The sequence below is a fragment of the Metarhizium album genome (genome assembly GCF_000804445.1).
Source record: "Metarhizium album ARSEF 1941 chromosome Unknown scaffold_19, whole genome shotgun sequence".
NCBI classification, from domain to species: domain Eukaryota; kingdom Fungi; phylum Ascomycota; class Sordariomycetes; order Hypocreales; family Clavicipitaceae; genus Metarhizium; species Metarhizium album.
This window is the reverse complement of record NW_024467593.1, coordinates 264,558-292,094: the sequence shown is the minus strand read 5'-3', so window position 1 is coordinate 292,094 and position 27,537 is coordinate 264,558. Positions and strand designations below refer to the sequence as shown.

The 27,537-nt window shown below is 54.4% G+C and overlaps 10 protein-coding genes across 10 annotated transcripts; 4 read left to right on the top strand and 6 right to left on the bottom strand.

Moving 5' to 3' along the window:
• Nucleotides 1–459: 459 nt before the first annotated feature.
• MAM_06270 (uncharacterized protein) lies at nucleotides 460–1,068 on the bottom strand (the record flags this gene model as incomplete). Its single annotated transcript, XM_040825068.1, has 1 exon — nucleotides 460–1,068. The coding sequence occupies one exon, from the start codon at nucleotides 1,066–1,068 to the stop codon at nucleotides 460–462; it is 609 nt and encodes a 202-aa protein (XP_040676974.1).
• Nucleotides 1,069–8,032: 6,964 nt separating this feature from the next.
• On the top strand, nucleotides 8,033–8,776 carry MAM_06269 (uncharacterized protein; the record flags this gene model as incomplete). The annotated part of the gene is made up of 1 exon (XM_040825067.1): nucleotides 8,033–8,776. One exon carries the CDS (start codon nucleotides 8,033–8,035, stop codon nucleotides 8,774–8,776), a length of 744 nt encoding a protein of 247 aa, XP_040676973.1.
• An 847-nt stretch (nucleotides 8,777–9,623) lies between these two features.
• Nucleotides 9,624–10,112, bottom strand: MAM_06268 (uncharacterized protein; the record flags this gene model as incomplete). Its single annotated transcript, XM_040825066.1, has 1 exon — nucleotides 9,624–10,112. The coding sequence occupies one exon, from the start codon at nucleotides 10,110–10,112 to the stop codon at nucleotides 9,624–9,626; it is 489 nt and encodes a 162-aa protein (XP_040676972.1).
• Nucleotides 10,113–12,746: 2,634 nt separating this feature from the next.
• Nucleotides 12,747–13,283, top strand: MAM_06267 (uncharacterized protein; the record flags this gene model as incomplete). The annotated part of the gene is made up of 2 exons (XM_040825065.1): nucleotides 12,747–12,803; nucleotides 12,864–13,283. 2 exons carry the CDS (start codon nucleotides 12,747–12,749, stop codon nucleotides 13,281–13,283), a joined length of 477 nt encoding a protein of 158 aa, XP_040676971.1.
• A 943-nt stretch (nucleotides 13,284–14,226) lies between these two features.
• Nucleotides 14,227–15,189, bottom strand: MAM_06266 (uncharacterized protein; the record flags this gene model as incomplete). The annotated part of the gene is made up of 1 exon (XM_040825064.1): nucleotides 14,227–15,189. The coding sequence occupies one exon, from the start codon at nucleotides 15,187–15,189 to the stop codon at nucleotides 14,227–14,229; it is 963 nt and encodes a 320-aa protein (XP_040676970.1).
• A 926-nt stretch (nucleotides 15,190–16,115) lies between these two features.
• MAM_06265 (eukaryotic translation initiation factor 3) lies at nucleotides 16,116–19,017 on the bottom strand (the record flags this gene model as incomplete). Its single annotated transcript, XM_040825063.1, has 3 exons — nucleotides 16,116–17,378; nucleotides 17,465–18,441; nucleotides 18,669–19,017. 3 exons carry the CDS (start codon nucleotides 19,015–19,017, stop codon nucleotides 16,116–16,118), a joined length of 2,589 nt encoding a protein of 862 aa, XP_040676969.1.
• Nucleotides 19,018–19,484: 467 nt separating this feature from the next.
• MAM_06264 (uncharacterized protein) lies at nucleotides 19,485–20,015 on the top strand (the record flags this gene model as incomplete). The annotated part of the gene is made up of 1 exon (XM_040825062.1): nucleotides 19,485–20,015. The coding sequence occupies one exon, from the start codon at nucleotides 19,485–19,487 to the stop codon at nucleotides 20,013–20,015; it is 531 nt and encodes a 176-aa protein (XP_040676968.1).
• Nucleotides 20,016–20,832: 817 nt separating this feature from the next.
• Nucleotides 20,833–21,756, bottom strand: MAM_06263 (60S ribosomal protein L7; the record flags this gene model as incomplete). Its single annotated transcript, XM_040825061.1, has 2 exons — nucleotides 20,833–21,459; nucleotides 21,637–21,756. The coding sequence occupies 2 exons, from the start codon at nucleotides 21,754–21,756 to the stop codon at nucleotides 20,833–20,835; spliced, it is 747 nt and encodes a 248-aa protein (XP_040676967.1).
• An 885-nt stretch (nucleotides 21,757–22,641) lies between these two features.
• MAM_06262 (40S ribosomal protein S14 (CRP2)) lies at nucleotides 22,642–23,350 on the top strand (the record flags this gene model as incomplete). The annotated part of the gene is made up of 4 exons (XM_040825060.1): nucleotides 22,642–22,708; nucleotides 22,802–22,874; nucleotides 22,972–23,132; nucleotides 23,199–23,350. 4 exons carry the CDS (start codon nucleotides 22,642–22,644, stop codon nucleotides 23,348–23,350), a joined length of 453 nt encoding a protein of 150 aa, XP_040676966.1.
• Nucleotides 23,351–23,734: 384 nt separating this feature from the next.
• MAM_06261 (SNF2-related protein) lies at nucleotides 23,735–27,235 on the bottom strand (the record flags this gene model as incomplete). The annotated part of the gene is made up of 1 exon (XM_040825059.1): nucleotides 23,735–27,235. The coding sequence occupies one exon, from the start codon at nucleotides 27,233–27,235 to the stop codon at nucleotides 23,735–23,737; it is 3,501 nt and encodes a 1,166-aa protein (XP_040676965.1).
• Nucleotides 27,236–27,537: the final 302 nt, after the last annotated feature.

Below are 27,537 nucleotides of genomic sequence, written 5' to 3'. Positions count from 1 at the left end.
GGGAAATAGGAAATACGGGCTCAAGACTGGATAGTACACAGAACTCACATGCGTGACAGGTGGAGGGGCCGGGACTGATGGAGAATGACGCACAAAGAACAAAGGCCAAAGCAGCATCCCGCTGGATTCATGTTGAGTCTACCTGATATTGACATTGTATTCCAAGACCACATATTCCCATGCCGCACAAGACATCGCTATGATGTAACCAGTCGTCCCGTGGTATCGTGGATAATATTAACGATTAAAAACGCCTCGCTTAAAACCATATTCCCATACAAGCTGCTTGCCCAGCAAGCCATGCATGTACTATGTCTCATATCAAGGGCATTGGTGGAATAGCCTGTCCAAAGTCATGAAAAACCCCAGTGCCACCACTAGATAGGGGCATAGTCATCTGCGCCGTCGCACGCGAAACGTAGTCTGGCACTTGAAGAGAAGTCTGGATGCGAACCTTTGCTATCGCCTCGCCGTGATCCGGGCAAAGATGCGAGGGACGCTGCCCTTCCTGGCGGGCGACGAGCTCAACCAAGCATGCCCCGAGACCGACTCGCCGGACATTGTGGTCGCGCATGAATCCTCCGACACCCGCCGTGACGATGATCTCCTTGAGCTGGTGGCCGAGCTGGAGGCCTCGGCGACTGCGTTCCAGGCGTTGGCCCTGGCGACCTCGTCCAGGGCAGCTCGCTTCTGGTCGGCGACAGACCGCAGGACTTTCCACAGCCCATGGCCCAGCTCATCCCACACAACGGGGGCTTTGAACAGCCGCCGGCATGCAATCGTGCCCTCCTTCTCGTCCAGGAAGCCGTAGGACACGAGGTCGTGCATGGTCGGGACGGCATCGGATGCCACGGCGATCTGGTCCATTTGATCACACCACTCGGACTGTTGCAGAAACTCGACAATGTAGCACCACGCCTCGGAGCGCGACGCCTCCTCCGCCTCCAGCAGAGCCCGTCGGCGTTGCTCCTGCTCGAGTAGACGTCGCTGCTTGCGCTTCTTGAGCGGCAGCTCGAACAAGGTGGTGCCGTGGCATCTGACGGGGATGGGCGTGGCCGAAGCGGCCATTTTTGCTGCTTGTACTGCCGCCATGCCTGTCCAAGGCAGCGTTCCCCCGGGCGGCCTCCTGGGCCCGTCTGGTATAACGGAAGAAGACGGCGTTGAAGTTGGTCGTCCCCAAGTAGGGGCCGGCCGAGGTGGGTTTTTGTCTTAATATATAGGGTTGGATATCGTAACCAGGCCGAACGGCGTATGTATGGATATATGTACGTATGTTTGTATAAGTAGTTCGCTTGCCGGGTGTGGATGGGTCCTGATCTGTCGGAATATTTCGTCGAAACCTTGCTATCGGCCGCGGTGTATTCTTATGTTTGGGTAGATGGTAACGTATTATATTGGCCAGTCAAGAGGAAACTCCCGTGCACCGACAACCAAGAACGACACAGCGCTCCTTTGTTTGGGCGTCGGTTTGAAACGGCAAAATCCTGATGGGAGCTGACGGGACGTATTTATGTCCTTTCAGCTGCTTGGTCAGAGCTTAGCTTGTTTTCGTGACTGCGAGCCGTCCAAGTCGTATTTTGGTCGTTTCGGTGTTCAGAGGGAGGTGATTCGCCTTGTTCGCGGAAATGGTGGCGGTCAGAGGACGAACACGGCCGTTTTGTTGCTTTCTTTCTTTCTGTCCCTCCTTTTGGGATTTTTTTTTTTAGCAGGACAAGTCGACTCCAGTTACTGGAACAATCATGAGAGTGGTTTGTCGTTTTCACAAGCACATACTCCGTACACAGAGTTGACTTGCTAACAACAGCAGCAACAAGTGTTTTTTCTTATTCAAGCACAAAACAGGGGATGGGGAGTTTTTCGGATGGGAGGAACGGGCAGGTTTATTTGGAAGCCTGGCCGGCCAAGCCATCGGTATCCCATTGCGCTCCTTGTGCCTCCTGGTGAAGGTGCCATCGGCCTGTTCCCCTGTCAGCCTGTTTACCCGCAAGTCCTATGATGTACTCTGTGCATGTACTCTGTGTGGGCAGTATACAGTACGTAAGTATGTACCGAGCAGTCGTTGGTTGCATCCGCGCAGCCGCATCCGCCCCCAGGGCAGAGGGCCCTTTCCTGACCCATACCAAGGTCATCTCATCCACCACATGCTCATCCCACAAATGTACGTGCCAGTGTACATACAGTATTAAGCTGTAGTACGGAGTATGCCTCCTTCCCCCGGCTTCTTGGGGCTTGGGGAGGGGGTGTGAGACATGGGACGCCTGGGACTGAAGTATGGAGCAGGGCGTGTGCTGGTTGCATGTGCCAGCGTTTCCTCCCGGCTACCGGCGTGGAGGGAGTGAGTGAGTGAGTTGTGCGTGTTGTGCGGGACGGCGGGCGGGAGGCTCCACGAAACTTGGGTCCAACAAATGTCGGGCTGGTGGATGGAAGAGCATCTTGGATCTTGGCACTCGAGGGCAACGGGAACGGCCATCAATGATAGCTTGATTGAAGCGGGGATTTCAGCGTTAATGGCGGCAGCACGGCAGCACGGCAGCACGGCAGCACAGCAGCACAGCAGCACAGCAGCACAGCAGCACCTTCGTCCCATCAACAGCCATCAATCAGCTCGTGCGGCGCGCACCCGACGGTGAGTGGAAAGGGCGAGTGAGTGCGTGTGTGTGCGCATGGTCGACTTTGATGGGAGTTCGCAATCTGGATCTGGGGGTGTGGGAGGAAGCTTTCTGAGAGGCCGGCGGCGGGGAGCCCTGCGGGAGGGAGCGCTGCCTGCTAGCGGCTGGTTGGTGGATCAATTTCCGTCATTCACGTTCAAACGTCGACACTCGAGTGACATGACGCATGACCCGAGTCCGTACTTTGTAGTTACTTTGTACCCAGCACTCCGTCCATGTCCATGTCCGTGTTGTGTTGAGCCTCTTGCATCAGCCCGAATTAGTCGCGAACAAGACCCTCGAGGCGTTTGGCGGTGTCAAACCGTGCTTCAGACCGCATCAGCTTGGCGGAACAGAGAGAGGGCAGTTGGTGATGACCTCTCCACAGTGCGAGGCACGGAGCAGTGCCAGTGCCAGTGCCAGCAGCGGCCGTCTTTCACACAGTCATTCATTGCTCAACATGACCAGACACAAGTTGCCTGTCATGATGATGCATTCCGCCTTTGCGGACCAGCGTGTCCCAGGATGACGACGAACTCGGGAGGTTACTCTGTGAAACAGACGCGGTGATACTCTCGAGTCTCCGCCGGCCGGCCTGCAAGGACTTGTCTTCACTTCCATCTCCAGGGACCAGGACATTCTCGCTCTACGGAGCGATCCGTATCCGGCGGGCCACTTTGGTAACCCTTCGAGGCCTTTGCCCATTCACTACTGTGTCCTGTGCGAAGACGACCCGCGTCTTGCTTGCACGTGCAACTCGGTTTCCCGGCGTCTGCCACTGGGTGCCACACCACTCGCTCGCTCGCTCTCTGATGGCCTCGTGTGCGAAAACGAAAGTCTCAAGGCGGAGACCCCCCAAGTTCCAACCGAAGAAGAGGGAAAAAAAAAAGTGTCAGCATCACGGCGACGTGTGCCCTTGCCCTTATCATCACTCGCTTGTTGCGGCCGCCGACAGGTTGCATTGGACGCGGAAGCAAACCGTGGCGTGAGGCCAGCCACCTTTCAGCTCGTGAGCAACGGCAAAACGTCCAAGTACTAGCCGCCTCCGGTCAGGCCAAGGAAAGGAGGGTGTGCGTGCGCCAGGCAAGCAACTACGGAGTCGGAGTACTGGTTCGCAGGTGGTAGTTCTACGGAGCAACGAGTACGGAGATGCGCAAGTCCAAACAAACAAGTTGCATTGGCATTGGCATGGCCGAACCGTGAACCGACGGCCTTCGTTCCGGATGACAGCGCCGATCGTCCCGCAAGACAATCAATCACACCTCAACCAAGGGATCCAACCCGTCAAGCAACTTTGTAACGACTAGTACTCAGAGTCGCAAGAAAAGACGGCCCCGTCAAATGAGGCGGCAGAAAAGCTGCGCGCGCCGGTTGACAAATACTCCAATACCTCCTTCATAATAGACTAACAGTGCTCCCAGGCAGGGTCGGATACTTGAATGGGTTAAATAATAGCTAATGGTGGTCTGTAGATGCCCAAGTTACCGAGTACACGGTGGCCAATTCGGCATCGCAACAAGCCGGTGCCGGCTCCCCTTGCTTGGCTCATGGATTTGGCGTCCGGTGTGGGTTTTGGAGGCTCAAACGAGAGTCAGAGTGGGATTGCGGCATGGATACCTCCGTCTCGCCCTCTTTGAGTTTGTTTACTCGTGCCAACACGAGCGGAGCGTTGGGCAAGTCAAGCTGGGATGTCGCTCAAGTGCTGCCTAGAAACCGTCACGAGAGGGCGACACCTACATACATGCCCGGAAAGCGAACCAATCGGTTCCGAAATGGGGGGTGGACGACAGGGAGAGAGCATCATCACTCGTTCAGTCAGTCAGTCACTCGCTCGGCCGGCCGACTCGGCGAATTGTTATCTGCACAATTTCGCGGAACCAACGTACATAATTACATACATACTGCATACATACGACATGCACACAGACTCACAAACACCACATGCCATGCTATTACTCCGTACATGCCTAGGTTCTCATCCACTCCGTGTCCAGGCAGAGCTGCATTTCAAGTGGCCGCCGCATAACGAGCGTGCACGCCGCAGTGTTTACCTAGACCAGAAAAAGACATGACAAGCGACACGACGCCGCCAAGGGACGGACGACTGACCCTAGCAAGGATGGATGCGGAGGAGTATGCGCATGCTAAGCAGAGACTCCGTACACACATCACACATACCTACCTACTTGGTACGGAGTAGGTAGTGGCAAGTTAGAAGCCGTGACTGTGACTGCATTACAAACCACATTCCGGAGTCCTCCGTAAGGGGCGAGTTTAATGCTAGGCTATACGGAGTATGGCGTACACAAGTGCAGGACACTCCCTCCCGCCGCTCCTGGTTTGGCCGTTGGGGACGGAAAACAGCATCACCGGACCCTTTCCCCGGAACCTTCAAGGCAGCCGAGACATTGTAAGCCGTTTGCCGTTTACCAAGTATGTATGCGGAGTAATCTCGCCGCCTCGCCGCAATACATGACGACGTTGGTACTTGCTGGTGGTATTTAACCAACCTTTTTTGAAAAAAAGCAACCTCTCCGCCACAGCATTCCTTTTGCGACTGCCCGCTGCTGGGCCTGAGCACACTGCGACCGAGGTAGGATTCGAAAGGGCCTGTAATTACGGAATAGACGCGACGTGGGGACCGTGAGAAGGGATTTTCCACCCGTCACACTTCCGGCCTCAGCCTCATGTCTGCGACTCGAGTCACCGAGTATCATCAGTACTCACCGACCGTCTCTGACCAAGTACATACATACGGGGTAGCGGTGCTAAAAAATAAAATAAAAAAAAGAAGAGAAGAGAAAGAAAGAAACAACAAAGAAAACAAGCCCCAGCTCCCGCCACCGCCAACAACAAGAAATAATAATAATTCAAAAATTGAAAAGGGGAAAAAAAAAGGAGAGTGACGCTGCGGAGGCTGGGCTGGGGCACTCGTCGTACTCCGTACTCGCCGCTCGGTACGTACTCCGTACAGGTCGTTCTGATTTCTGAATGCACACCAACAGCCGAAATGGGTGGATCGTCGCCACCTTGTTGCGCTCCATTGTCCTCGTTAAAAGCCCATCGCCACGTCTACTTCCCTCGTGGCGCTGCGTCCCTTGCTCGTGACGGCTGGTTTCACCGGAGCGCAGCATGTGGTTTCGTTGATGCTGTTTGCGGCGAGACGAGACCAGCTCGTCGTGCTTTGGCGTGGTAGAACAGCAGCAACAACATCAACATCCACCAACCACCAACCTCGTCCAGCTGAGACAGTTTGTGTCCAGGCAGATAAAAATAAGCGGTCTGGTTTCACCCGCCATTATTCCGGGGCCGAATGCTGGTTCCTGCTTCTTTCAACATCGGGCCGGACGAGCAGCAGCAGCAGGCGGAGGAGGAGGAAGAGGAGGAGGAGTCAACCAAGGCATGCCGGCCAAGCCAACCTGGTGGAGGCATGAAGCCAGCACAAGCGCAGCTGCCACCGTCGTGGCATGTCTGAGGTGCGACTATTTTTCTTTCTTTCTTTCCTTTTTTTTTTTTTTCAATCATATCTTACCAGAAAAAAAAAAAGCTTTTGTTCTCCCGCACTAACAACGCATACGCAGGGCACAAGACCGCCGAAAACGAAAAACATCATCCAAACAAATCAAGTTGGCTTGTCCGCGTGATCGCCCCGGCCCCAGACCAGCTCAGACGTGACGGCCCTGCATCTGACCCAGGAGGCCAAGATGCAATACGTTCGGATCTGGGACTCTGGGGGCTGGTAGTGGACCGCCCTGCCGTGGCGCACGCGGCTCGTGCCAGCCAGCTTCTTCAAGATGGATCACGGCGTCTGTCTGCCGGGACTGCCTGCTAGTGCGTTTTTTGCGCCAAATAGCAATCGCTGGCAGCCGAGAGCACGGTGGGCGAGAAATGTCGGAAGTGATAGCTCAACTGTTTATTGCCCAGGCATAGTCGGCAGCAACTACGTGGCTAACTCGAAAGAGCTGGCCCCAGAGTTTGAGTTTGATTATTGGGCTCACACCGAGGCAACTCCCGAGACCACGATGAACACCGGCTGCTCGCAATCACACCCACTGACGGGGCTCTGCTACTCCCTGTGTGCTGTGTACAGTTATGAGTTGTATTATGCCGGGAATCTCGTGCTTCGTCGAGCGGCTGCTCTGCTGTGCCCATGAGCCGTGGGGGCCATAATCTCGTCGAGCGGCAGTCGTACGTATTGGCGAAGATGAGCATCGTTTTATTTTTCGGCGGGTGGCGCCGCTAGACCATCGCGCTTCGTACCAGGACAGTCAGTCGTTCAGGCCGTCTCGGAGGAGTCGGGAACGGGGCGGCGCTTCTCCTGGCCTCTTTACCTACCTCGTGATGCTACAACGCCGTTCTCGTCAGTGGTCACATCAACTAATCGTGCCCGCCCCACTTTATGTGGTTCGTGGTGAGGGCTTTTGCTAGCCGAACCACATAAAGTGGGGCGGGCACGATTAGTTAGCAGCAACCACCTACTAGTTGCTAACTACATACTACGGAGTAGTAGTACAATGTACTATGCACGCTGACCCATCAGAACCATCCAACGCGGCAATCTCGCTTCTGACCGTTATTACTCCAACTGCTGGCATCATGGGAACCCACCGCTCGAGTTGTCGAGGCGGTGAAATCTGGACACCTGATTGATGTCATGATTTCTCTGTAATGTGCTTACCTTTTATTCTTCATCGTCAGTATTGACAGCGTTGTCTTTCCCCAAAAAGTGATTGAAATGCCTTTGTCGACGTCTTTTATCTGCGGACTGCACTGCACAACTGTCTTTGACGACTATCCTGGATTCCTGGTGAGCATGGCGACAACGACGATGACAATCAGTTTCTTGCACCTACCGCCAATTTCTTTGACCCAATCGTATCATGATGAACTCCAGCTGAAGTCCTCGTGGAGCTCTATCTGCACAGCTCTAGCTGGGCAAATCACGCAATGAACTGAATATTCAGAGAATGCATATCAACATGCGCTCGCTCCTGCGATACACCAATCTTGGACCAGCTTGGAAACGCTGTCTACTATCTATGCTAAGAGAGGGTACAGCCTCCAAATATCCGGATCCCTTGGAAACATTCTTTCCTGACACCGCTTAAGTGCCTCTCCGTAACGATCAATGCCGTAGGCAAGGTTCTAGCTGTCGTCATCTTCATATACACCTGGGAGTACATGGCACTAACTTCCAAGTCCCGTCCGCAGCAGGCTTGCCAGCAGCACAATTCCTGACAGAAATATCGGCGGCCTCTTGTCGTGAGCAAGATTCAAGAATGAGTTCCCTCAAGCCAGCGAGTCCGAATGACACCAACGACAGTGACGCCGCCATATGATATATCCCTGCCAGACCCAGCAGCTAACCTTTCGACGCTCGGGAGATGCGGCCCGGGCAGCAACCTGACCAGAAACCCCGCCCAGTCGCAGCTTCGGCAGGCCCCAGGCCACACGCATCAACGACCTGGGCTTCCGCGCAGGACAACGTCCAGCGTGTCCCGGCAAAGCGTAAACGTGCCGAGGAGACAGAAGCCCTCGTCGAGAAGCTCGAACTAGCTCTCGAGGTCTCGGAGAACGTGGAAGACTCAGTCGCTCTGGTCCTTGAATTTTCCTTTCCGGAAAGTTTAGGTCAACATACAAGAGGCCGTAAAAGAGCAAGGATATTACGGGCGCTCGCCAAGCTGCGAGCCGACCTTGCCCAGGAGCAAGTCTATCTGGAGGACACCCTGCGCGGCCTTGAAGGGGACCAGCCTCCTCACGGGCAACCTCTCCAACTTGTGTGCCACGAGTTTGCCCCTCACTTGTTATGCCTCCGCGGCATTCTGGGCGACGCAATAGACCTGCTGAACAGACTGTGTCGGCCGGAGGTACTGGTGGAGATTGAGAAGAGTGCGACTGCGCGATACGAGCTGAAGCTTCTCATCACCTGGGGAAAAGCTGAGAGGGCTGGCCTCTGGCGCGAGCTGCCCGCGATATCGCTGGGAAACGCAGGCATGACGGCATATTGGGACCGGTACGCGGACGGAGCTGAAAGTCGGCAGGGAAAGACGGTGGTTGGGGAGGCAAACTCGACAACAGAGCCCAGTGCCGAGGCCAAGAAGGATCAGCGACGTGTCAGGTTCAAGTAGTCCCAAGAGATGATGCATAGAGTGGAACAAGCGACTGGCGGGTTTTGAGTGTTTATCTAGTTGGTAGTTTGGACGGAGACGAGGCTCGTTGCGAGGTTCGATAGCCCTCGCTGCTGCGATGCTTGTTGACCCTGGCTCCGTCGAAATGACCCTGCATCTCCCGGCGGCCGTAGATAGATCCGTGGCTGAGCGGTGTAGACAACATACAGAATGGCAAGGGGAAAAGAAGAATGTGAACCACGACTGTGTGAAGATGCGGATGGCGCGGCCCACGATGGGAACTACAAGAAAGGCATCGTGTAAATGACTTCCATGGACCGACCGTAGGCAAGCACTCGTCGCCCAGTAGCAAACCCTCGTACTTTGTCCAAAAATGACCGTCGTGATGCCGACGGGGCCGACGAACTGTAGCCGTCCTTGTTTCTTTTACTTGGAGGAACGAGGGCAGCAGATGGCAAATTTTCATCAAGATGATAAACGAACAAGACAAAGGGGCGGTTCGAACCGGGCACGCCAGTCGAATCTTGGTAGGTAGGTGGTAGGATATGATGAAGATCGTTTAGGGCTACCTGAGTAGGAGATCGATTTTCCGAAAGGCTCATCAAGCTGACCCGAGGCTTGATACAGGAATAAAGGTTTGCGGCCCAAGGACCTGCCCCGGTAGAAAGAAAGTCCCAAGGTTGACCGCCCATCTGAACATGACACCAGCTTCTACACCGAGCGAGCACCGAGCACCTTTTTGTTCCTGAAAACCAACACGCCACAACATGACTCGTCCTCGAAGAGAACCCATTCCCCAACGTCCCTCGCGCCCACTGCCTGCTATGTATATCCACGTTGGCAAACATCATTTTCTACCGCCCTGTGACTTTGAAATTCGCCAGTTGACATCTCCCTTGCTGCAAGTCGCCGAGGCACACTTGATTACGCCGCCAACTCCCAAGTCCGTACCGGCAGAAAACCTCCGGAGACTCGTCTCCAGCAGTGCTTTGACGTCTCTGTCGCCAATGGTGAAGGGTTCCATGGAAGAATTGGCGGGCTTGACTGCGAGCGTGCAGTCTGTTGTCTGGAGAATCGGCGTGAAGCCATCGACGCCGGCGAGTTTGAAGGTGCCGTTCTGTGTGGTCCACGAACTGTAGAGGCTCGCACATTCTCTCCAGTCGGCGGGATTCTTGCTTGAGGACTCATCAAACGTCGACGGGTCGCATGTGGATTGCGTGTGGCCAGCCGGATGCCACGAGATGCCTGTCGAGTTGGCCACGGGGAGCACCGGGAGAGTCCTCCCCAAGTTGACGAAGCATAGGGCCACGGCAAGCAGGTATTGGTTGGACACCATCTTGAAAAAGTTTGCCGACTTCAGAGAGAAGCAGACCAGGGGCGTGCTTGGTGAGATGGGCCGGCGCGCCTCGGTGTGCGACGCTCCCTAGACAGACGCACTCTGTCGCACAGGAGCCGTACGGGTTGGTCAATATTGACGCAACAAGTTCCAGCGGCGAAGACGAGGGAAGTAATGCGGAATCCCAGTCGGCGGCATACAAGTACGAGGCACACGCGCAAGAGAAAGGTCGGAACCTTGAGGTGAAACGAGCCGCCGTTGGACTGTCGTCTGCTCGCAGGCTGGAATCGGGATAGGGAGAAGACGATAGGCGCTGCTAGGTTTGTGATTTGGAAGCGCTGAATAGTGTCCCAACTCACGGGGGCAGTGGTGGAGGTTATATGACCTTGTCGATGCCAATGGCCGGACGTGTGTGCGTTTGAAGGCCGTGAGAGCACAGGCCTGCTGCTGCTGCTGCTGCTGCACCTTTGCAAGAGACAATGAATCCACGCCGACCGGGGCTGCTCGCCTTCCTTGCCTCCTGCGATAGATTGCAAGGAAAGAGATCTCAATCAGGAAGGAGCGGTCCACAGCGGCTGCGATCGCAACGGCATCGTGCCTCTTTGATGGCTGTTCGCTCGGACCATCGTGTCGGAATCGCCACCAGGGTTGTCTCCTACTCATCCGACGAGGTTGCACTCCGTACTTTGTCCCAAGTCTTGAGCCTTGAGTCTTGTTCTTTGATCCAAGTAGATGATCTACAAACACACCTGTGACGGCATTGGGGGGATTCGACGCAAGCTTGCGGATCTGCCACATTTTACGCAATTTCGATTCTGAACTGAGCACATACATGTCTTCGCTGACAAGGCAGTGTGGCCTCAATGGCCGTGACTGTTTTTCGTCCATTGTGCCAGTCATCGAAGGCAATCATGCTTGGGCCGATGAATATAGACCAGACGAACGAAGAGAACAAATTGGCTCGGTGGCTCAAAGACGCACCGGGCCTGGCGATCATACGTCCATTGTTTCCTACGGACAGGGACCCTGGAGCATAGGCCAGTTGGCACTTGGCAGTCAGAACCAGAACCGGACGAGGCGAACAAGGTGCAGGGCGGCGAGAGCTAGTACGTAGCTCTAGTCCCCTCACCCTCATGCTCATGTGCGGCTTGGTTCAGACCAGGATCAACGTTAGTTCTACCCCTTGGCAATATTAAACACAACCTGAATCCAGAGTACAGGGTCAATGATAACTGAAAACTGTTGGAGAGGGCAGAGGAGACTACCGTCATCCATCGTACTCGGTTCTGCAATCGTACCAGCGTCTTTCACGGGTTTAGACCTTACAATGGGGACTCCGATTGGGTACAATTACCTCTTTGCCTCTTTGCGCGGTACATGCCGACAGTCGCCTGCCCAGCCGCCGGCTTGCATTTGCCAGAAATCAGCTATCATTTGGTTACCCTCAGTTGCGAGACCCGTCCTTGACATCCGCGACCAGGTGTGACGACATTGTGGGGATGGAGAGACCGATACACTAGACCGCCGCTCGTCGGGGAGCGAACAGGCCGAGAGTGTGTCCGAAATTGGAGCGACGACAACATACAGACGGGGACATGCTTGGAGATCCAACATACGTAATCCAAAAAGATCATGGTTGTGAGATGACGGACTCGACTGCGCGGAGAAGCTATCAATGTCCGACAGGTCGAGGGCGTTGAAAACAAGGCAGGGATACTCCTTTGTGAACCGACGGCTCCATCGGAGTGAGTCTGACCCGCTTCCCCCGGTCCTCCCATCTTTTGGCACAAGCTGTGGAGAGGGTCGTGGGCTTCGTCTGAAGGTAGCTTTCCTGTTCATCCGGTACGTACTAACCCAAAGAAATCGCCCTCTCCATCGTCATGAGTGGAACAAAGAAAGGCCATCGAAGCGGGTAATGCAACAAGACAATGGATGAACAAATATATCGTTTGGCGGCCTTGAGCTCCTTAAATTGCTGCAACGACAACGCGACAATGTTGGCACATTACCGCGACCACTGACGAGGCTACAGGCAGGCTTACCGACTCCCCTGTGCTCGGACGTCGATATTTTCTCTTCTTCAGAGCGACGAATGAATTTTATAACGGTTCAGCCATAATCACGGCCAAGCCAAGCCCCACCATCACCCAAGTCCTACCCAAAAGCTAGTCGGGCGTTGCCGTGGAAGTAGTGTCAGTATGCCAAGAACGCCTCGGAAACGCGGCAGCGACATATCCCATTAATCGTGGGCGCCTTCATTTCGCATTCCCACGCCTCGGATATCTAAATCACCGGAGTCACAGTTCAGCTCGTCAGCGAAAAAGCGACGCGGCAAAAGTAGCCACTACGCACGAGATGCTCTCCTTGCCTTGGAGTTGTGGAACGATGCATAGGACGCTTTACGAGACGATCCTAGTTGTGTGGGGTTGGTCATTGCGCACGAGAGTATCATATCACAGGAGCTGCCAGATCATCTGAAGCTGGGTGGCCTGAACTCGTCATTCCGCGGCTAGTCGGCGGACCAGCGATTGGAGTTGCTCACAGTCATAACCGCAGCCGGACTCGAAAAGCAAAGGGGCTCTCATGTTACTCAAGCGGATGACTCGGCAAAGATAATATTGGACGCGGCGAGGAATGAAGTCGAAGCGATTGTCCCAGACTATGATGCTGCACCTTTGCACACTGACACCGGTGAGTAATATATGAAATATAGGCCTGCCCTACATGTGTATGTACTAAGATTCGGCCCAGCCTCTACCAGATCCAATAGTCAATCAGGAACTTTTCAGAAAGGGCCTGGTGCACATTGTAGGTCGCATGGCGTGGTACATGCACCTGGCCCTGCTGCTGCTGCCGAATTCATGGCAACCAGACGACGAACTTCGAGGACAGCGAAACGTAGTCAGAGAGAGGCTTATTGGACTGCACCGAAAAGTACTCGAGCTTGAGATGAATTACGTCTGTGCCGCGGCGAGCGTTTGGAACGCTGCTGGCAAAAATGTGATTGGCTGGGATTCAGTGGACAAGCTAGTGAAGACGGTTCTGGAGCTTGACGGCCAATTTGCCGAGGTGGTCGAGAAGCACTGCGTAGAGGGAACTCGGGAGAGGCTGTTGCAACTGTGCCGAGATGTAGACATGTCTGCCGCGACGGGAAGCGAGGCTACTCAGTAGCAGAGTCTGCAGGTGACTCAGGTAGGGGGACAAGACTAAATTGCCCCGGAACTTGTACTCGTAAAGAAAACCAGACATGGACCCCTGGTTTTTGACGGGTGAGCGTTTGGAGCATTCTATGATACAAAACAAAGCAAGATGCCGTACGGATACGAGCAACTGGTGATGGGTGACACGAGGCGTCGTTGGGGGGGCTTCCAAAAGAGGCAATTACAACTCGAGAAGGAGCGTCTGCTTCAAACTAGCCTAGCGCTCCCGACGTCCCGCCGCTGACGGATCACGGGTTTGAGATACACGACCGGATGGCTGGCCAGATGGAACATTTGGTACGTTGCCTCGACTTCACTCACGTTGTAGTTGGGATTTTTTTACTTCCTCTTGTTAGGCTAGAGCACAGGACTGTTTGCCAGTTTCTCTTGTTCTGCTGTGAATAGTTTGCTTTTTCTTCTTCCTCTTGCTAGGCTAGAGCAGACCTATTTGCTAGTTTCTCTGATTCTCCTATAAATAATTTGCTTTTCCTTCCATCTCCTCTTGGGCCAAAGTATAATTATTCACTAGCTTTCCTTGTTCTCCTGCGAATAGTTTGCCTTTTCCTCGTCCCCTTGTTGGGCCAGAGCACAACCGTTTGCTACTTTGTCTTGTTCTCCCGTGAAAATAAGTCCCCGGAGAGGGGATTCTTGTCGTGGCCGCCCACGACCCAGGGGCTTCACACACACCGTCTGCGGCCGGCCTCCCAGTCGAGCAGACGTTCCGCGAGCATGCGCAGCCCCCGACCCAAGTTCCCGCCACGAGGACACGCCCACGCGGCGCAGACCTCTACAAAAAGGGGTGACGTAAAAGACAAGGAGTCCCGCAGGGCAGGGCAAGCGAGGGCGCAGCAGAAGGCCGCGTCGTCCCGCACAGCGGCACGCTCACTCACTCACGGCCACGGCCACGGCCACGGTCACGGTCCTCCATCGGCGGTCTGTCCCGGCCGCGCCGTCGACCGCCACAAGTCCGCCATGGCACCGGCGGCCGGGTAAAAGGCCAGCAGCGAAACCGCCATGTCCGGCAAGAAGCCGCCCGCGGCGGAGCCCCAGTGGACCGTCAGCGGCGCCCACGCCAGGTTCCTGTAGAAGCTCTTGTTCCAGGCGGCCGCCCATTCGGCGTCCTCGGGGGCGCCCGCGGCGCCGGCCGTCCGGCGGCTTCGCTCGACCAGCAAGCGCGCGCCCTCCATGGCGACGTAGAGCCCCCAGGCGCGGACGCTCAGCAGGCCCAGGCGGCCCTGGGTCGTCGGCGAAAACGGCAGCACCTTCCTGCTCGACAGGAAGGCCACGTTCTCGGAGGCCTGGTAGACGACGAGCGAGGCGACCTGTGCGTAGGCGACGAGCGTGTCGAACAGCGCCTCCTCCTCGGGCGGGTCGCTTGCCGCGGCGGGGGGCGTCTTTTCGGGGCTCCCGGCGGCGGCGGCGGCGCGGGACTTGAGCAGCAGTCTCTTGGCGGCAAAGTAGAGCCCCAGGAGGCCCCAGAGGCGGCCCATGGTTCGGGTTTCGCTGATCATGGCGGCGAGGGCCTTGAACCGGCCGCCGAGCCCGAGGGCGAGCGCGGCGAGCGGGGGTCGCGGCGCGGCCGAGGCCACGAGGACGGCTGTTGACGGCGGCAGCTTGAAGGCCAGGGCGGCGGCGGCGAGGCGGCGGCGCGCCGACTGTCGAGCGGCTGCGCCGCCGACGGCTTCCAGCACGGAGCCCGTCAGCCGAGAGGCGTAGCAGGCGAAGAGGAGGACGGTTTCGGCCCCGGACCGCGTCTGCATGCACCGCGAGAGGTGGGCGAGGAAGGCGTCGGCGCTCGAGGGCGCTCCATGGTTCCGGCTCGACGGCGGAGGGAGTGAGGACGAGGACGGAAGCGGAACGGCGGCGTCGGCGCTCATGGTGTTGTGATGTTGATGCTGAGGTTTGGACGGTGCCCGCGTGCCCGTTTGCCCGTTTGCCCGTCGCGCCTGGTCCGTTTCGTGGTGCGGGAGCTGCGGCGGAGCAGGGAGCCGCCACTGGTGAATCAAGTCTTGTGTGATCAGAGATCAAGGGTGCGATGGCGGCGAGGGCCGGGGCCGAGTGTCAAAATGTGTCAAATTCCAAGGTTGCCTTTTTGCCGCTCGCAACGACGGACAGCTTGGGCCTCGGCATGGCTCTGCTGCTACGCTGCCGAGGCCGTCGGCCCCACGCGCACAAGTGCCTGCCAATCAATTGACGCCGATTGCCGATTGCCGATTGCCGGTTGGAAGTTGGAAGTTGGAAGTTGGAACAACCGACGGGAGAAGCGATGGACGTGGGAACTGGTGTACGGCAAGAAAATGAGCAAAGTGCAACGTCGTGAGATTGAATTTTAACTTGCTCTTAGCAGTGCCAGGACAACCCGGATTCAATCACCTCCCAGGTCCAAAAAAAAAAACAAGTGTTGTACAACTTGAAACATATCATATATTGAAAAGTCGCTCGACTCATTTCTAACATCTTCCTTGGCAACCCCCTTCCTCTCCCCCCTTTAGTTCCCCTACATGGCAACCTACATGATTAAGGGGGCGAAGAAAACGAGCCTTCACTGGTCGCTTTCCCCGAATGTTGATGCAACCGTAAATCTGACCCCCGTGTTTTGCTTCATCCCTCACGTCAATCAAGCCCCGTCCCGTTCCGTGCATGACGGCCAGGACAAACAGCCAAGAAATATTGGCCACAAATAGTTTTTATCATCACACCGTGGGTCGTGCGCAGCACGAAGTGCGTGCGCCCGCGCCCCGAATACCTAGGTCGTTTCATTGCGCATCTCTCTCAGTACTAAAACACCCAGGCGGCTCCTTGCTTATCCCCTGACCGCAGCTCCCAGAGCACCACCGGTGAATTGGGTACCTCCAGCTTGCCTCTGAGTGTTGACACCGGTGCGGGCACCCCCGCGGCCAGAGCGTTGGCCGCCCCGTTGGCCACCACGGCCTCGGCCTCCTTGCCGCTCGAAAGCGTTGGATGTGCCTTGAGTCCGCTGTTCCAGAGTCCGCTCGTTGGTCTCGATGAGCGCGCTGGCCTTGTCGGACAGCGTGAGCGCCAGCGACTGCAGACGGCTCAGCTCGACGCCCTTGCGGAAGATGACGTTGTGGGTGACCTGGTCAAGAGAGGCAGCCAGCTCTTCGTGACTGATCATCTTGCTGACAATGGCGGTGACCTTGGCACTGTCCAGCTCAAACATGGCGCTTATGGTGTCGAGGGCTAGTGTGTCGTAGAAGGGGGCGTACGTGAATAGGTAGGTGCGGAGACCTTCTTCCTGGATCTGCTTCGAGAGCATGGCCTTGATTTCCTCGGCGTTCGGCATCAGCTCCCAGATCTTGATGCTGTGGATGAAGGTGGTCGACCTCTTCCACTCGCCGGCAGCGAGAGCCTTGGAGGCCTGCATGACGTGGTCTCTCGTATTCTCAGGCGGCCCCGTGAAGATTTGTCTTTCGTGGTACTCGAGCATGCGTCGGTACGTCTTGCTAATCACCCGCTTCTTGACGTCGGGCGAGGATCCAGTCTGGGCCAGCAGGGGAATCTCCAGAAGCATGCTGCAGGTCAGGTAGACACACTCAAGGAGTTCGAGGTTGATGTGCATGTGGAATGGTAGCTGGCGCTGCTTCTCAAGACGCTCCTGTTCGGGAGACACCTGGCTGTATCTCTGCATCATGACACCTTGGGCGAGCAGCTCCTTCTGACGACCGCTGCCGCAAATCTCCTGAAGGGTGTTCTGCGCATCGTAAATGAGACCTTTGCGGAAGGCGCACAGGCCAACCTGGACCAGGGTTCGGTTGTAAAGAATCTGGGTCAGGACGTCAAAGTTGGGAATAGTGTCCTGCAGGTGGGACATGAGCATCATGTCACGGGCGTTGTAGTACTCGCCATGCAGGGCGAGGAAGTAGACCTGGCATAGCATGGCTCGAGCACGAATAATGCCGTCACTGTTGCTGAACAGGTAGTTGCAAAGAACATTGACCAAGTTGTTGGCGTCGCTGGACTGGACACGGGGGGTGATGACAGAGTCAACCTCGTCACCTGCAGCCTTCCAGCAGTTCTCCTCGAATGTCTTGATGACCTGGGCCGGCTGCAGATTTGTTAGTTAGTGTGTCGAGCTCGCAACGGAGAGGGAGAGGGGAGAAAAACCCGCATCCTCGATTGTCCATGACTGACCTTGAAGTAGACATGCTCCAGTCGCCGCATGACAATTCTGTTCACGCTGTCTTGGGGAGTCTCGAGGGCAGGGTCCTTGCGCAAGTCCTCATAGTACAACTGGGCACGGACAATGATGTTGTACAGGGCACCCTCATCTTGGAGACGTTCAATATACTCAGAGGTGTGAGGATCAATGCTTTGCAGGGACCGGACGAGCTCGTCATCCAACCTCTCGACATATGAGACGACGCTGCCAGCGACCTTGATATATTTCTCTCCCGGCTGCAGAGAGGGAGGCTTCTCGTCATCATCCCATTCCTCAACATTCTCGACGACGACGTAGTCCTTGTTACTCCCGAGTACGGTTAGGAGAGTGGAAAGCTCCTTTTCTGCCGCCTTCCAGTGTTCCAAAGGCATCACATTGGATGTGCCAGCGCTCAAGTCGAATCTGGCAGAGACGATGGCGAGAAGAACACGGATCCGCTGGTAGGGCGTGTTGGCAATCTCATGAAGCTTCTCCATCACCTTGATCTGCTCGACGCGATCGGTGTTCTTCTTGCCACGCGTTTCCATGATGCCTCGCAGATGCTTGAAGATGCTCTCGGGGGTATACTGGAGAGCACGTCCACCTTTGCCAACGGTAGCAAAGCCGTCATCGCCGACGTCTTCAGTTCGCCCGAGCTCTTCCTGAATTTTGGCGATCTTCTTGGGCTTGACTGGTTCAGGCTCTTCGTCTTCAGATTCCATGAAACCGTCTTTGTCTTCTCTATAGGCATTCACCTCGGCCTGGTACTCCTTGCTGGTCTTTTTGATTTTTTGCTTGACGGCGTTCAGGTTACGGGCCTGGATAGCGTTCATCTTCTTGGGGGTAACTTTTGCCTTGGCTAAAGCCTCGTTTATGAAATCCTCCAACTCGGCAACGATTCGGATATAAGGCTTAGGGGTCTTGCCGCCATCTTGCATGCGGGCAACTTGTCTGCTGAGTTTGTCGAATTCTGTTCAAGACAGCAATATGTTAATGACACTGTAATCCTTTCTTTTTCTTTTCGTCCATTGTTTTCTTCCTCTCTTTCCCATTCTTCCAAGTGGGCCTTCAAGTTGCCACTTGTTTCAGTAATCAAAAAAGAGGTTCGATTCCAATTCTTCGGTGCTGGAACAAAAAGGGACAAGGGTATATATAGAACAAGACACAATAGCTCATGGGGGCGATACTTCCACGTACCGGCAGAGATTAATGTCCAGTCACCGTTCTTTTGGCCGTTCTCGATCTGCTTGATGGAGGCGTCCAGCTCATCGCGCTGTTTATCCTTGGCGCTCTTGACCTTGGCTCGGACTTCCTCCTCTTCGCTGTCGCTGTCTGAGGCGGCATCCCTCAGAAAACGATTGGCGCCCCCGGCTTCGTCATCGCTGGAGGTCTCCTCGTCACTCATATCAGAGTCGTCCATGTCGTCCGAGTCGTCGGAATCATGCTTGCCAACATCTTGCTCCTGCTCCTCCTCGGAGTAGAGCTCTTCCTCATCAGAGGAGCTGTCGCTGGAGCTGTCCTCTCCACCTCGGAAAAATCGAGACATGGTGGGCAGATAATTCTCTGGGCGCTTTTCCTCGGTTGGCGTTGTCGCCTCTGGGCGGTCGAGGGTTAAGGTGCTGATTCGTCGTCGCGAGGTGCGATGCGCGGGGTTAGGAATCGAGCCTGGCTCGTGAGGGTCGAAAATTGATGATTTTTGGTGGGAGGTGGGGCGCGCAACTCGGGGCTTAGCGAAGACTCAGAGTTTAGCTGCACGGTCCTCATCGCCCTCGCCCCCGTTTCCGTGCTGCTGCTGGGTTCTGTGCGCTTACGTCAGCCGGCGGTGGTTTGGTTTTTCCTGGCCCGTGGCCATTGTTCATTGTTCCCACGCGCTGCTGTGGACTGTGGCTGCCCAACCACTAAACGACGAGCTATTAGCCGGCTTTACCTACCACTGCCGAGTTTGGGCCTGCTTAACGGAGGAGGCTCGGGGCCAACAGCCACTACACTACGTCGTGGTTACCAAATATCACAATGCTTGATTTCTCAGCAACACCAACATCTTGTCAACATCGCAGCATCTCATACTCATACGTGCACAGGGCCCCCGAGCTCACCGTTCTCCATACAAGCATCGCCATGGCGGGCGTTGGCTGTGCTGGTGGCGCATCGGCTGCGAGGTCGTTCTTCCAAATCGCGAACCGTGGTTACTCAACTGCCACCGCAACATCATGCGCTCCTCTGGAGTTTCTACTTCCCCAAACTGTTTCGAGAGCCGATTGCCACGCCGCCTTCCTCCTGCGGTCGTGCAAGACTACCGGCGCCGGCCGCACAGGCCGAGTGCCGTGGCGCAAAACCCCGTTCGGCGGTCCTGCTAGACTGTCGCCGCAAACACGAGCATTTACGGCGACGGCGTCTCGACGGGCCACAATGTGTGTGCTCAACCCTCGAACAGACGAAGATGGGAAAGAAATGATGCTGGAAATCACCCCAAGAGCAGCAAAGGTTTGGCAATTGCTCTTGGATCTCCCAAAAGGCGCCTGGGCTAATCGTTCTGTGCTGTAGCGCCTGTCACAAATCATGAAAAAAGATGGCAATCCCAATCTCGCTCTTCGGATCCAAGTAGAGAGCGGAGGCTGCCACGGATTTCAGTATCTAATGAGCCTAGTGACGATACCGCCAAAAGACACGGCGGAATGGTCAACAGTTGTAAACGACGACGACACCATCTTTCAGTTCTATGACGAGGCAGACACGGCAACTTCTTCTGAGCATGGGCCGAGAGTAATATTGGACGAGCCGTCTCTGGACCTGCTAAAGGGGAGCAAAGTGGACTTTACAATGGAATTGATTGGGTCACAGTTTAAGATTGTTGATAATCCATACGCTACTAGTAGCTGTGGCTGTGGGACAAGCTTCGATATCAAGATGTAGCATCACCATGACCTTCAGAACAGGCGGGCACAATGCGCCGTCTTGCGTCATAACGACTATGCCAGTAGGGACTACTTTCCGCTCTACTCAGGCTATGTAGAACTACATGTTTTAGACAATACACCCATTCTGAAAGCAACGCATTCAGTATTTGTCTCCAGGGCCCAGCAGATCATGGACCAAGGTGCACGGCATACGCCTGCATTCGTGGCGCCTGCCTGTGACCCTGTCGCAGATTACACACGTACAAACGCAAAGTCAAAACATTCTCCAGGCAGATCACCATATGGCATGCGGAACTCTAGCTTGTCATTCATTAAGGAATCAATTACCCTAACCTTGTCTTGTACGAAACGCCGAGCGACCATGCCGTTAAAACCCTTTTTCCCTATTCTCCCCACCACGCCAAACCCGGTCGGAAAAGCGTAGCCACCTCATTTTGGTCAACCTAGTTCATCTGGCGGACGAGGGCGTTGATAGCCTCTTCACGGTTGCCAAGGTCACCGCCTTCAATAAAGTGCTTGAACTTGCGGGGACGGAAGCCACCAGTGGGGTTGGAAAGCTTGAATGGCCACAGGAAGTTGGAGGCCTGCTTGAAGTTGGGGCCGACGGAGTAAATCTCGTGGATAAGATCCTCCATGCACACAATGCCGTACTTGCCGAGAGACTCCTCGATGATGGCGTTGTCAGTCAAGGCAACGCGCTGCTTGTCGACCTTGCCGTAACCACGCTTGTAGATAAGTTCCTTGATAGTCTTCAAGTTGGGATAGCCGTAAGCAACCCAGGGCTCAACGATCTTCAGCATCTCAGTGGTGGCCTTGGTGGCCTTGATGAAGACGCCGTTATTGATCTGGAGCAGACGGAGAAGCTGCAAGGTCTTGCGGGGCTTAGGCGGCATCTTGTTAATGCCCTTGATTCGGACGACGAAGATCAACTTGGCCTCGGCAGGGATGTAGGCAGAGTCGTTCTTCTTGGCAACGCGGTCCAAGCGAATCTTCTCGCGCTCAGCATCGCGGTACTCCTTGACATACTTCTCAGCGCGCTTGAAGATGACGCCACGCTTCTCTTTGTTGGCCTGGTTGGGTAAGTTAGCTCCTTGGTTCACTACCATGGATGCGTGAAAAAGCGATTTTTGGTCAGGCAAATAATCAGACCCGAAAGAAGGTATCAAGATCAACAGCATTGACTAATGTCTAGTTGATGGTATGTTGTGCATCATAACGCCACGGAGGTGCGGAGAGATGGTACATACTGCCTTCTTCTTCTGGAGAGCAGAAGTGCGCTCGGCGCGAGCCTTCTCCTGGGACTTGCGCTTCTTGAGGAGCGTCTCGGGGACGAGGATCTGCTCCTTGGTAGGGACGGTACTACACATGATCGGATTAGTACGAGGTCCGGCATACTCGAGGTATGAACAAGAGCGCCGGCGAGAGAACTGTAGCTGTAGCGCGACATTCTCTACTTTGGCTGACTCGAATTTGCATTTAATCGGTGAGACAGGATGGATACACGGTCAAGAAGATGTCTGTGACCGCACACTGTTCCTTCCTTCATACTCATCCGACAACAACCCCGAACCGTTCGTTCAGGAACAATAGTCGCAGGAAACGATACAGGAGTTTTCCAACCCGCAATCTGTGTCCTGGGGCGATAATGGATTTCAGAGCGAAGAATTTGGTGATCAATTTCTTCATCCCCAGCACCTCCTGCATCGTCTCTCAGCCCGCAAGCAATATTTCAGCCTGAGCAACCGAGGGAGACGCCGGAGAAAGATCGAGCTGGCAGTTCCCCATGATGTAGTACTCAATGAAGAGTCGACCACATCATGTACTACCCAGCGAGGAGAGGACCACGAACAATCTGCAAATACACTCGTAGCCGGGGCTCTATGCCCAAATCGAAAGGGTGTTCAACAAAGTTCAACATACGTGGCACCCATTTTTGCGAATGACTGTTCCGTGAAGTCGGTTAGTATTGGCGTAGATGAGAGAGAGGGGGAGAAAATGCAGAGCAGATATGTCTTTTTTTTTTCTCTTTCCAAAGTGGGACGGAAGAAGATTGGGTGGAGATTTCCCGCCAAATTCGGAGCTAGGGTTAGGTTTTCGGTGACCCGCACACAAAATTCTGGTATTTCTGCCGTTGCCCACCGCTCGGTAGCAGCCCGCCTCTGCGGCACCCACCACTCGAGTGCCAGTCACGATATTGGAAAGACTTGTTCTGTATTTCCAACCGCCAGTGTCGAGAAACCAGACAATTCAAAATGGCTCCTCCGAAGCGAACCGCTGCCCCTAAGGAAAATATTTCCTTGGGTCCCTCTGTCCGCGATGGTACGTGTTAAACATTTGGGATTCATGCAGTCGAAATGGCGTGACTGCGATCCGTTGAAATTCCAAGAATTCGCCGCTGACCCAGCTATACAGGCGAGCTCGTCTTCGGCGTTGCTCGTATCTTCGCTTCTTTCAACGATACCTTCGTCCACGTCACTGATCTCAGGTTGGTCTCCGTCGAAACTGGGAGCTTTCACCCCGGCGCAAAGCTCTCGCCCGCGAACTTGAAACGAAAAAGTCCCGGCTAACAAACATACACGCAGCGGTCGCGAGACAATCACTCGTGTCACCGGAGGAATGAAGGTCAAGGCCGACCGTGATGAGTCTTCCCCCTATGCTGCCATGTTGGCTGCTCAGGACGTCGCTGCTCGATGCAAGGAGCTGGGCATCAACGCCCTTCACATCAAGATCCGTGCCACCGGTGGTACGTTTATAATACCCCGCCATTGCTAATGACGGCGAGAGAACAATTGCTAACGTCACGTCACAGGTAACGGTACCAAGACCCCTGGACCTGGTGCCCAGTCCGCTCTCCGTGCCCTTGCCCGAGCTGGCATGAAGATTGGCCGTATTGAGGACGTTACTCCTACCCCGTCTGACTCTACCCGCAGAAAGGGCGGTCGCCGTGGTCGCCGTCTCTGAGCGTCATCTCGAAATTGGGAATGGCTCGGTTTGGACTGGAGTTTCGCTATCTGGTTTCTCTTTGGCGTTGAGAAAAACGAGGGGAACGGCCATAGCGCCTGGTCTCCAATTCTATTGTGCTCTGTCACATCCCGTCAGCGGGTGTTTTGACGAGCTGCTAGGTAGACGGATATGAATTCGCCCCCCCGAAGCAGGCCTATGAACAATACTCCTAATTCGAGCCCCTTGAGTCCAACGACGTGCTGCGATGTGTCGTGCCTTCTGCGACATAGATATGCGTTGTAAAGTCGTCTTCTCCTCATCTATTAAGCTTCTATGGATTAGTGGAATTCCGGTTCCTTGCCGATACCTGCTAAACTGCCGAGTTGCGTCCAGTCCGAATCACTACTCAATTCTTGGCCTCAAAGACCACATTCCTCTTCCTGTACCGCCTACTTTGTTCAAAATTGCCACTCGATCAAGAGCAGCCTTGAACTCGTCACTCTGTTTTTTCCCTGGGCAGTAAGGATTGAAGTGATCCACCAGCATCTTGCTTGGTACTCGTCCGCCCTGTCTATCTATAAAAGCTTTGATCATTGCGACAAAGTCTTTAGCTTTCAAATTCTTGTCAGCGCCGGGTGTTCCACAACGGGAACTACCGGCACTGCTGCCATCCAAGCCCTGTCGATTCGCCAAGTTGCTCATAATACTGGCTGAACTCGGGCCTCCGCGCCGGCGACTCCCACCCGGTCTTCCTCCAGATCCAACTTCGCCGGTCCATGTAACTGTGCCGATTGGTACCCGGCGAGCCTCTTGAGCAGCAAGCCGCAAGTGGGCAGCAGCTTCACGAGCTACATTGTTGGCTTCCTGACGCAGCACACGGACATCTGCCTTCGCCTTCTGTGGGCCATTGACAATTTGCTCGTGGTCATAAGCGCTGTTCACGGATCGCGAGAATATGCCTTCCAACATTCGTCTCTCGTCATGGATAGAGTCGTCCTCTTTGAAGTCCTCCATGGCTGAAACAACATTCATCTTTGAAAGCTCATCCTGCTCGACATCTCCGTGCTTTAGTCCAACGCTAGTGATCAGTGACAAGCGTTGCCTTTGAACAGCTTCCACTTCAGTTTTGGCAGATATGTCAACCTCAGCTCCTTTGAATACTTCGCTTCGTTCGGCAGCGGCCCGATCACCGGCATTGTACGAAAACAGGTCATACAAGTCAGACAGGTCATACGAGCTTCGCTGCTTGGGATCTTTAAGCACTTTGTTGGTCATGAATTGCTTGAAAATTTGCCGATGGTAGATTTTTTCTTCAATGGTACCCTCCGTCATGAGTCGATAAATCTTGACTGGCTTTTTTTGCCCCAACCTCCAAGCCCGTTCCCGAGCTTGCAGATCTGTAGACGGATTCCAATCAGGATCAAAGATGATGATGCGGTCAGCGCCTGTCAAATTTGTTCCCAAACCACCAGTCCTGGTTGTCATGAGAAAGACATGGATGGACGGATCGGTGTTGAATCTGTCAATCATTGGTTGTCGTTGATCAACGGGTGTTTCCCCATCCAAACGTAGATAGCTGATACTACATTCACGCATGCATTTCTCGATAATGTTGAGCATCAACTTGCCCTGTGAGAAGAGCAACGTCTTGTGGCCGTTCGGTATCATCACCTTTTGTAGCAGGTCCTTGGTGAGCTCCAACTTGGCCGAGAGCTTTGGACTTCCAAAATTGTAGCCAGCCTTGCTTCTGAGACTCTTGTCCAACAGGTCTGGGTGGTTGCAAATTTTTCGCAGAATGTCAATTCCGTACAGCGATTGGCGTCGTCTATTCAAAATGGCTGATACTTCGTCTGAACTGAGAAATGTTTCGTACGCCTTACGCTGCCCTTCGGTCAATTTGCAAAATAAAACCTGTTCTGTCTTTTCAGGCAAATCCGCTGCTACGTCAATCTTTAACCGCTGAAGCAAGTATTCACTGATGGTCTCTTTGAGTGCTTCGGCGCACTTTTCGGCCGTCATGACTTGAAGGTTTGATGCATTGGCGTAGCCTCCCTGTCGAATGGGGATTTCAAATTGTGTGCGGAAATTAACCAAAGTTCCCAGCCGCATTGGGTATATGAAATCAAACAAAGACCAGAGCTCAGTCAGATTATTTTGCACAGGTGTGCCGGACAGAATCACTCGGTTTGGAGTGTTTAGTTCCTTGCAAGTAACAGTTATCTCGGCGTTGGGGTTTCGAATCTTGTGCCCTTCGTCGAGCACGGCATAGCCCCATTCAACTGGTAGCAACTCATCGGCATAGGTCTGTAGACCTGTGTAGGTTGTGACAAGAACGTGACCTTTGTCCACGACTCTTCCGACTATCCTCCTCGCCGCATTCAGGGATCTGTTTGCAACTGGACGGTAGTGTTCGACGTCGTAGTCATCCTCGAACCGAGGATTCATCATGCCACTTCCCGATGAGTGCAAAATCGATACTCTCAAAGGTGGCCACCAGCGATGGAACTCGCTTACCCATTGTCGCAACAAGGTAGCCGGCGCGACCACAATGACTGGACGCTCGAGCATATTGCTATGATGCAGGGCAGCAATGAAAGCAATCAACTGTACGGTTTTACCTAGGCCCATTTCGTCACCAATGATGCCGCCAACACTTTGTTTGTATAGTTCTGCAAGCCATTGGACGCCAGTTTTTTGGTAGCCAAATAATGATGGGTGAATATCACCAGGTAACTTGAGTTCGTCATCAACGTAGTGATCGGGATAGTCTGGTGATTGTTTCAGCCATTCATCCTCGTCCCCGTCCTCGTCCTCGTCACTTTCGACTAAATTATTCTCAGTGTCGGCGATTTGCCGACGGGCCCGCCTGGCTCTGCTCCTCCTCGAAATCCAATCTTTCAATCTTCGTTGGTAAAGTGCTTCATTGCCGTCATCAAGTTTGCTGAGGTCAATTTCCTCGTGCTCTTGTGCTTTAACTTTGGCCCTCTGCTTGCGATTTTCTTGTCGAATGAGATCGTCTTCATTCCCCTGTTGCCAAACTGTGGAATCAGCAGATTCTGACCCTGACACATACTCTGGCTCGAAATCTGCCGACGGGCTGCGCTCCCGTTCTGTCCGCCTCCTCTTTCTTGGCCGCAGAGAGAACTCACTTTCTACGGTAGATTCAGATGGCTTAAGATCGTTTACAACGACATCATCGACGAAACCTGGACGCCGTAGCTGCTGGTGTGAAGTGGGGCCTTCCGCCTCTTGATCATATTTTTCTGCGGCAGCCTCTTCTTCTGCTTCCAATATAGTATCGGCCAGTTGACCAGTTATTCCTTCCGGGCGGGCTCCTATAACCTTGGCAAACGGTGTGATTTTTCCTGTTCGAATAAGATACTCGCGGTTGCTTTCACCAGCAAGCCTCCTAGACTTGGTAGAGGTGGCGATGTCTAATTGGTTTTCTTGATGTCGTTTATCAATGCGCGCTTGGAAATCTGCAATGTCGCTCGTGACTTGCCCAAGTTCGTCTTCCAGCTTTGCAATCTCTTTTTGTACATTGCGCGACTGATAGGGATTGCCAAAAACTCTTTCTAGGCGCCCCTTCTGTTTGTCCAGTTGGGACTGCAGTCTCTGTCTTGCAGCATCTAGCTTGACCATACGATTCTGATCTTTCTTGTCCTCGGCTTCCATCAACGCTGCGCTCGCCTGAATGGTGATGTCTCGTTCCAAGTCGCCCTGATCTCTTACAGTTCCTGTTAAGCTTTTCAGGGCATCTTCTTCAGTCATAGCCTCTGCCTCAGGTCTTTCGGTACTTTGTTCGGTATTCGTTGCTTTCGGAGCGGCTGCGATCATCCCCTGGACGCCAGGTTTACCTGCTTCGCCACCGGCGCTCTGGTCCTGTTCGCCGTCACAATCCATGGTGATCAGTCAGCGAGCTCAGTCTGTAACGTTATTGTTGAGCTTCAGCATTAGTGCCACTCGTGACTGGTTCACAAAGGATCCCAGCCATCTGACAGCGGGAGCTGGGAGACCTGGAGCCGTCGGGATGAGTTCATCACCCTCGCAAGGGCGAGACTGTCTCCATTCGAAGACCAGTAAATGTAAACCCCTTAGCGGCAATGGTGGTGATGGCAAGAGATGGTTGTGTCTGATGAGTACTGAAAATAAATGGTGAATTCAGAGGACCACGAAAGAGTGGCAAAAAACATGACGTGGTTGGT